The sequence below is a fragment of the Myotis brandtii genome, unplaced genomic scaffold (assembly GCF_000412655.1).
Source record: "Myotis brandtii unplaced genomic scaffold, ASM41265v1 scaffold679, whole genome shotgun sequence".
In the NCBI taxonomy this organism is placed as follows: Eukaryota; Metazoa; Chordata; class Mammalia; order Chiroptera; family Vespertilionidae; genus Myotis; species Myotis brandtii.
In genome coordinates this window covers 880,424-889,628 of record NW_005370653.1, presented here as the reverse complement: position 1 = coordinate 889,628, position 9,205 = coordinate 880,424, and the positions used below count along the sequence as shown (strand labels likewise).

At 46.2% G+C, this 9,205-nt stretch overlaps 1 protein-coding gene across 1 annotated transcript in view; it reads right to left on the bottom strand.

Moving 5' to 3' along the window:
* Positions 1 to 8,218, bottom strand: part of LYST (lysosomal trafficking regulator) — a 68,982-nt gene extending 60,764 nt beyond the window's left edge. The window contains exons 1-3 of the mRNA XM_014529279.1: positions 8,005 to 8,218; positions 1,866 to 1,956; positions 1 to 1,297 (exon numbers count right to left, since the gene is read on the bottom strand). Coding sequence (XP_014384765.1) covers positions 1 to 1,297; positions 1,866 to 1,956; positions 8,005 to 8,211 — 1,595 coding nt within the window. The 5' untranslated portion in view covers positions 8,212 to 8,218. The remainder of the gene's footprint in view (positions 1,298 to 1,865; positions 1,957 to 8,004) is intronic.
* Between the last annotated feature and the right edge of the window lie 987 nt (positions 8,219 to 9,205).

The window sequence follows — 9,205 nt, the reverse complement described above, 5'->3', positions numbered from 1 at the left end:
GTCTCCTCGAAGGGGTTTTTGGAAACCTGGTTTTTAAAAGCCGAGACCAGGAGCCCCGAGAGATCTCGGTGGTGACGCATAAAGTGGGAATATTCACACCGCCTGTGCCTCTTCCTGGTGCACATGGAATGATGGAGCTGCTCCGACTTCACCTTTTTGACGGTGCTCATGATCTTCAGCACGCCGTTTATCAGGGCTCGCAGACGTTCGGAGGCCTCGGCAGGGACGCCGTCTCTTAAGATCAGCCACTCCATTTGCAGGACTGCTGTCTCGAACAAGTGGAACCCGTGGTGCTGGATGAACTCCTGAACCAGGTCCATGGCTTGGCTGAAGAAGAAGGGGTTTGAGGCTGCGCTGTGGAGGCAGCAGGTGAGGAGCTGCAGCACCCCTTCCAGAAGCTCGGGCAACAGGAGGGCTCGGTGCCGACAGCGGGAAAACACAAAGCCTTCCCGCACCTCCTGCAGGGTCGTCTTCTGTCTCGGGGCGAAGGGGTCAGGCTGCTTTTCTAGGCAAGTTCTAATCTTTAAAGCTGCTCTGAGCAACTCGGTTAAATTCTTTTTGAGACTGTCCGGCATCGTCCCTGCAGCACTCACATCCACCGACATGAGATGCAACACTGTCCGGAAAAGCATCCGTTGGATCAAGGCCACCGGCTCTTCAGTCCAACCTGCAGCAACCACCTGGCTCTCCGCGTTGTCGCCGAGGTCACAGCAGTCCCCAAAGCCTGCGAGGAACTCGGTCAGCGTGGGCACGACGCTGGCTGCCAGGGCAGAATTATGATTCAAGTTCATGTCAAACTTACAGACTTTCTCTAATAAAGATAACAGAACATGGCATAGGTCAAAAGGAGAATTGCTCATGTGACTGATAATAGACAAGGCAGCTGGCTCGCTTAAAATGTCCGTGTTTGCCTCCTGGCTGGGCATCATCTCTTGGAAACTTCCCGAAGCCATGGTCTCAGGGGGAGTCTGTTCTCTGGTTGACGAGCGGTTGGGGTGAGCTGCAGGCGCGCCTTCTTTAGAAGCCTGGGCTACAAGAGGCTGCAGCTGGTGGGGCCGCCGGGGCCTCCTGTCGTCTGAGTCGGCCTCTGAGCCCGAGGTGGAGAGCTGCGTCTTTCTTGCATCTCTTACGGAACAGGCGTGGGTGGCTTTACGCTGTCGTCTGCTTTTCACTTTTGCAGAAACCTGACCCGATGGAGCACTGCCTTCTAAATGTAATTTTTCCTGAGTAGATCTTTGTGAACTTGAGTTCTTTTCTTTGGTCAGGATTATATCAACTGAGAACGGCAGATTAAAATCTAAGGAAACAAAAAAGGAAATTTTAGAATGCCTTAATATGTCTTCTAACTCAATTTATACTTAGCACCCATTTTAGGAGTTTAACCTCAGTCCCCGGGCCCTGGGCTGTTCTTTAGCTATTATTATGTCCCTCGGTCACTTCCCCCCACACTTATCTTTCTCATGACAATTACCAGGTGGTATTAGCTCAAAGGATACGAACTGATCTGGAAACAACAAAGGAGAACAGAATTGGAAAAATGAATCTAATTTAAAACCATAAATGATTGTATTCTCCCGTTACCCTAAGAGACTCTAGGCGATACAGCACCACTGTTCACGCCATTTTACAAGCCTCCTGCAATAGTGCAGTCAATTAAGATACAGGGGTTTATTATATTTTCCAACATAGTCCAGTATTTAGGTTAGAGCCCTGATGTCACTTAAGAATTTTACGATTTCCCAAAATTATTTCAAAATCATACAACAGATACCAAATATTCTCTAAGACTGAAGTTAAAAGCGACCATCACGCGAAGTATTTCTGGAGCGTGCCACTGCAGTAAAAAAAGAAAGAGAAGACCATACCTGCCGCCCTTTCTTCCTGAACAGGAATCTTCCACACCAGCGGGAGCAGCGACAGCAGAAGAGTGAGGAGCTCCTCTCTGCATGTCAGCGCCTGGATTAGACATGAAAAACCCCTTCATGTTCCGAGGGCAGGAGGCTCATTAATTCCTAATACCTTGTCTTACTTTTAACCAAAAAATCCTTGCCCCTGAAAGATTGCATTTGAGAAGCTAAGATCCAAACTAACTTCTCTCAAATCCAATGAAAGCTGTGATACTCTTCAATTTATAAACCTTTCCAAAGACAGAAGAATGTAAGAGTAGCCGACGGTATTTAGCATGTTCTTGCTGATTTTTTAAAATAGCTGCCACAGCACCATGCACATTGCAAGAATTCCTCACCTACGAAAAACCAATTTGCCAGGTGAAAATGAAAAGCTAAGTCCTATTAATTAGCAAACCAATAATATAAAGTTATTAGAAAAACACCTTCATGCAGTTAAATGTAAGACTCATAGAACACAATTTTAAAAAGAGAAACAGACATTAATAAGTAATATGTAAAAAGAAAGACGTATTAGTGAAGGTAATCCAGTGTTTACAGTCAGCACACTGTGTCTACAGCACTTACTGTCTTACCCCTCCTGGAGGAGATGGTCCGAGCCCTGGAGAAGGTCCCCTCGTTTGGTCCATAAGATACACACACACACAGTTAGAGAACAGAAGGCACGTGGCGTGAGTCAGGGCCCGGGTGTGGCACAGGTGCTCAGACAGGAGGCACAGAAAGGAGCGAGCCTGTCAGTCAGAGGCGTGACTGGAGCTACAGAACTGGAGCGGGACCCCTGGGACACGGTGGCCAAGGAAGTAATGACAAGTCAAGTGTAATTCCTCACATGGTGAGTGAGGAGGCAGGGTGACCCGTCAGATCCGCATAATGACGGTTTCAAATACAATGAAGACAATGAATAAAGGAGGGGTGACAGAGGGATAAGGGGGCATTTGCAGCCTATTCAGGAGGGGCCCCTGGAGCAGATACTTAATTGGTGAGAAGGAGTCCATGCAAAGATGTGGAGGCCACCGCTCTTGGGAAGCATTTAAAGAATAGAAAGGGCGGACGGGAGAGCACAGAGTCAGCGAGACAGGCGGTGCCAGACCTACTACGGCCTCTCGGGCTGCACACAAGAGGTTGAATTTACCTCCAAACCACGGGAAGCTTCTCAAACACACTTCCCAGCCCTCCCTCCAAGCCTGGACTCCAGGGCGCAGGCCCCAGTGCTTAGCATCACACCCTCTGCACCCAATGCCTAGGACCTAGCTGGGTTTTTATAAACACTATCTGCATGAAAGACTTTATTCTTTACTTAAAAAATAACAAGTCTGAAGACGTCCAGGTGCCTTCCAGGCACAGCACAGGCTGTCTGAACCTCAGCATTTTGTAGGATGCCAGCAAAAGGTATCCAGCACAATTACACTTAAAAACCTCCACACCGATTCTGGGCACTTCCCTTGAGCAGAAGAGGCTGTAACATTCTACGGGAGCTTGCAGAAACCTCGAGGATGTGTGAAGTGCTCCGGACACGCTGTCCTTGTCGCTGAGCCCTGGGTCCCCAACAGGACACTGGCAAATCGTCACTGCCCCATGCACAGGCTCCGGCTCCTGACTCCGCAGGACGCTGCCCGGGACTTCTCTACTCCTTCCCACTGAGCTAAGGGTGCACTGGCTCACTGCCTTCCAGGCCCAGCACCCCCATACCTCCCCTGTGAAGCCTTCATCCTGCGCCCACCCAGGATTCCTGTCCTCCCCACTCAGGACCATGTCTGTGGCCCCCACTCCACCAAGTGCACTAGCTCTTGGAAACCCGAAGAGGGAGAGGGAAGCAAGTGCAGGTTGGGGGTTTGCCCCCTGTGCTGGTACTGCTGCCCTGAGGACACTGTCATCTCCCACTGCCCAATGCAACAGGGGAGCACGGTTCCCTCCTTCCACCATCACCACCATTTCTAACAATTCACCACGGGGGCGCTCTCGCTAGCCTTCCAGACCTAGTACCTTTCAGTGATCGTATACGCCCAGAGGTATTTCTCCTTCCCAGTCCTAAAGAAGCCGCATGCGTATTCTAATCCTTTGCAAATCATCAGATCTTTCCCTCTTATTTGTGGACAGCCCGCTGTTGCAAACCACAGCGTCCAGGGGAATAATGGGTGTTACCTCTTACCATCCAAGTGGAATGTTCTCAACATGCCATGGTCGGCAACACGTGCCACAGACAGATCCCGCCCCTGGCTAGCCCAGGCGGCCCATCTATACAAATCATCCACTCCTCATGCAGGACTCACATTTTATGCTTCCCCTGTGCAGGGAAATGACTGTCATTCCTTTTTCAATTCCCCAAAGCATAAGCCCCAGTAAAAGAAGTCTCATTGGCTGGTAATTTCTCAGTTAATTCAGGAAACATATTTTACGCGCCGACCAGGTGTCGATCCCTTTCACGACGCGATTGTTTAGACCGGATTTTATATGAACTGCCCAGCCTAGCCATCCAAGGGGTGGCGGCACGGGAGGAGGATGGGAGAGGAAGGGCGAGTGAGTCGGGAGAAGCAAGGGCTGAGATCCCACACCAGACCACTATCTCTGAAGCTGCAAAGGCAGCGGGCTCGGGGCAGTGCGTTCGAGGACCTCAGGACGACATGCCAAGAAACTTGGACTGTTTCCAGAACTAACATGGCTGAATGGGCACAACCCAAACGTAAGAAAGAAAGAGAAAGAGGGAGAGAAAGAGGGGAAGAAGGAAAGTCATGCATAACATAAGCACAGCAAATTTATATTTAATTTTGGGGGTTAATGTACACATAGCCATGTGATTCCTCATGGCATAATTTATATTCTTTTTTTTAAAATATATTTTATTGATTTTTTACAGAGAGGAAGGGAGAGAGATAGAGAGTTAGAAACATCGATGAGAGAGAAACATCGATTACCTGCCTCCTGCACATCTCCTACTGGGGATGTGCCCGCCCAGGTACATGCCCTTGACCAGAATCGAACCTGGGACCTTTCAGTCCGCAGGCCGACGCTTTATCCACTGAACCAAACCGGTTTCGGCCATAATTTATATTCTTGTGTAGTACAATGGTCAGTGTTGATTTCATGTACTCACCGTCTGAGAAATTGTTTTTAAAATGAAAAAAAAAAATGGGCACAAAACTTGAACAGACACTTACAAAAGAAATACGTAAATAGCCAATAAGCACACAGAAAAGTGCTCAATGCCATTAGTAGTCAGAGGGCTGCACACCGAAACCGCAGCGCGATGCGACTTTATACTCCACAATGCCACCACTACCGACGGGCAGTGCCAGCTGTTAGAGGGATGCAAACAGGAGCGGGTGAGAGAGGCTGTGAGAGCACAGGGTCCTCATACATGGCCGTGAGAATGAAGTGGCGCAACCACTTTGAAAACAGTCTGCTTCTCATAGCAACTGTATGCCGCGATATTTACCCAGGAGAAATGAAAGTATATTCACAGCAGGTTTATTCAGAATAGCCAGATGGCTCTGACCCAAACGGTTAAACAGAGGGGAAGGTAAACAAACCGTGGCCTCCAGACAAGAAGACGCCCATCAGAAGCAGAAGGCATGAGCTGCTGACTCACGCGGACGGGAGAACCTCTGCGACACAAGAGCACATACTTCACGTGAAGTCCCAGGACGAGCAGAACCGCCCTCGGAGGCTACACGTCAGAGCAGCGGCATCCTGCAGGGGCCCAGAGGGACTGACTGAAAAGAGCCTGGCAACCTCCCTAAGGGGTGGGATGTCCTACACACTGACGGGGTGGTGGCCACACAGGTGAATATATTTGTTAGAACATCCCAATGTACACGTAACATCTGTGCATTTACTACACGTAGTAAGGGGAGGAGGGGGCGTAAGAGCTCAAGTTCCTCCTGAGATGTGCAGCCTGGAACCCAGCGTTCTGACTCCGCCTTAAATGATTAAATCTTGTGCAATTAAATTCCCCTTCAGGATCCAAATGATCATGCTTCGTTCCCTAGTTTAAGCAATTAAATATTGATAAGCCCTAGTTTTAATAGGCTATTAATGTCACTCTACTTCTACTGTTCCTACTATCACTGCTACAGATATTCCAAAAAGTAAGTGATGGGAAAAAGAAGGGATTAAAAAATATCACCATAGGAAAACATATTATTCAATGATGACTTGAATGATTGCAGTCATTGAATAATATATTAAAAGTTATTTCATGACTTAAAAGCAAAAGCAGAAAATCTACAGAGATCCAAAGTAGATTAGTGTTTGCTTAGACTCAGGAGAGTGGAAGGAATAGGTGATTGACAGGAAAAAGCATAGGGGTTCTATCGGAGGTGATGGAAATATTCTAAAACTGGCTGTGACACTAATGAACATTGGATTTTGTACATATGAAATAGGTGAATTCCATGCCATGTGAAATATATCTCAATAATGCTGTCCTTAAGAAAAAGGACAGCATTATTGTGCCTGACCAGAGTGGCTCAGTGAGCTGAACATCATCCTGTGCACCAAACAGCTGCCAGTTCAGTCCCTGGTCAGGGCACACGCCTGGGTTGTGGCTCGATCCCTGGTCGAGGCATGTACAGAAGGTAACCAATGGATGTTTCTCTCTCATATCAATGTTTCTCTCTCTCTCTCACTCCCTTCCTCTCTGTAAGCATATCCTCAGGTGAGGATTTTAAAAAAAGCCATTGAGACTTTGATTGGAATTGCACTGGAATCTATAGATCAATTTGGAGAAAACAGTATCTTTACAATACTGATTTTTCCAATATATGTATATCACGTAGTTCTGAATTTATTTGGGTCTTTTTTAGTTTCTCTCAACATTTGCTCCTCAATATTTATGATGTTATTTATATAGTATCTTTTAAAAAGAGAAAGCACTGAATTGTTCTAATGTGGGGAAAGACGAACAGAGTATGAGATGAATATGCAATCATCAAGATTTCAAAATAAAAAAATCACTACATGTGGTCTAACAAATAATTTTTCCTGGTCACACAAATATATAAAACTTAAATTACATTTAGTGACACATTTAATAAACCACATTCATGAAAAAGAATAAAATTACATAAACCTGCAAATATTCCAGAATGTTCCGTGACAGGTGAGCACCGCAGCAAACAAATACTTCCTTATATTTGTTGGGTTCCTGAGCTTACAGTGAAAACAGAGGCGGTGTTCAGTGTTAGTGTCTGTATTTATCCAACAAATGTATTCATTAGAAATGTGCTGTCATATCACAGAAGTTTAACAATGGATAAGAGTACATCTAACACCAGTGACATTTAAAGTGGTCAGACATGCCCGTCAAACTGGTGCTACGGAGACCTTATAATCTTATCAATTCAAGTTAACTGAAATACTCTCTGACTACATTAATTCATTCTCAGGAAGCAGATGGTAGAGTTTTTCTTTCATAAAATAAAAATTTTTTTCTCCTAAAATTTAATAAAGATATAAATCACATTTGGGCTTCAGGTTAACTTGAGTTACTTAATGTTTCTGCGTCTGTTTTTCATCTACAAATGGAGGTTGGATGAAAACATATCTGTAGTTCCTACTGGCTTTAAAATGTTTATTCTAGAAGGAATCAGCACAATACCACCGTCATACAGTCCTCTCAGCAAACACACAACGTACTAACGTACATGAATACAAGCTAGAGGATCAGTAATTATTAGTTCACACAAAGTGTTCTCTACTTTCACCCCACATATAGCAAGCTGCCTAAACACAGTTTACATGAAATTTTTCAAACACATGGCTGATGTTTATTTCAGGTGCAAATTCATATGTTCCTCTATTATAATCTTGTAACTTTATTAATAATCACAGATCTCCTGCACTGATATTAGGATGCAAACACAGTATATATGAAACCACTTTGGAAGAAAGGCCATTTACAATTCTAAAATTTTTCAGACATTTTGGAAAGTATCCAAATAAACATATGTCCTTAAATGGGGCTACTTGTCTTTGTGGGAGTGATGTGAGAAGCAGGACTTTATCTAGAGACTCTCAGAAACTATGTAACCCAGAAATTATGTACCCAAAATTAAGATAATATACTGAAGAAGAAAGTTATTTGACATGAAAATGTTACCTGGTCAATGGTGGAATTTAGCTTGGTCAGTAAAAGGAATCCTCGGCCGTGGACAAGGTACTGTCCAAGGGCTGCCATGTGTGTCTCCTCCTCTTCCTCCTCCTCCTCCTCCTCTTCCCGGGCCTCCACCTGCTGGACCACTGCATTGCAAAGCCGGTTGACATCGGTCAGAAATTCACGTGCCAAAGAGTTACTGTCGGTGCTCATGACCAAGCTGTAAGATAAAGATTATAGAAAAGAAGATCAGAAACACAAAAATTTACATTTAAAACTATGAGGTTTTATTGCTTGTTTTTATCTAAAGACTGACTTGAAATGACTAGGTTCTGGTTAACCCTCTAATACTTCCAGACATGGCTCTGACCTGGTCAGGTGCTCCTGAAATAGTCATGCCGGCCCTAGCTGGTTTGGCTCAGCGGATAAAGCCTCGGCCTATGGACTGAAGAGTCCTGGGTTTGATTCCAGTCAAGGGCACATGCCCAGGTTGCAGGCTGATCCATGATTCTCTCTCATCATTGATGTTTCTATCTCTCTCTGTCTCCCTTCCTATCTGAAATCAATGAAAGTATATTTTAAAAAACATTCATGCCTGGCAGAAATGAGTGCTGGGTGTGAACTGCCTGAGCGTAACCAGGCGTGGGCAGGTGCAAACACTAACGAGAGGGCAGTAACTCGTGAGTGGCGGCTGTGAAGGCAGGTTCGGACTTTCTTAGGGTGCACAGGAATGTACGTCTGAAGAGGTGATATCTGAGCCAAAAGGTGAAGGAAGTCAGGAAGCGGGCCAGGAGGGTACCTGGGCAGAGAGCACTCCAGGACACTGAGATGCGCGTGTGTCTGATGCATGGATGCCGAGTGCGAGAGGAAAAGGTAAAAACTACTACCGAGTGGGGAAAGCGACTCACCCCTGCTTTCAGGGACTGAAGAGCGGTGCGGAAAGAGGAAACCGAGGTGTCCCCTGGAACAGTCTCTCCTAAGCATGAAGTCTCCTTCCGCCTGCCCTCAGAGCCCCGGGCCCCCCAAAAAGGCGACAAGGTTTTGTAACCTGTGTGAGGGGTAGCCCTGCTGACGGGACAGGAGGAGAGGGAAAACCACATCCCGTTTAGCCATGTTCAGTCTGACAAGCGCTCAGACACCAAGGAAAGGCTGTCTCGCAGGCAGCTGGTGTAGCAGCTGGAGTTCCCGTGGAGAGGCTGGCACGGGT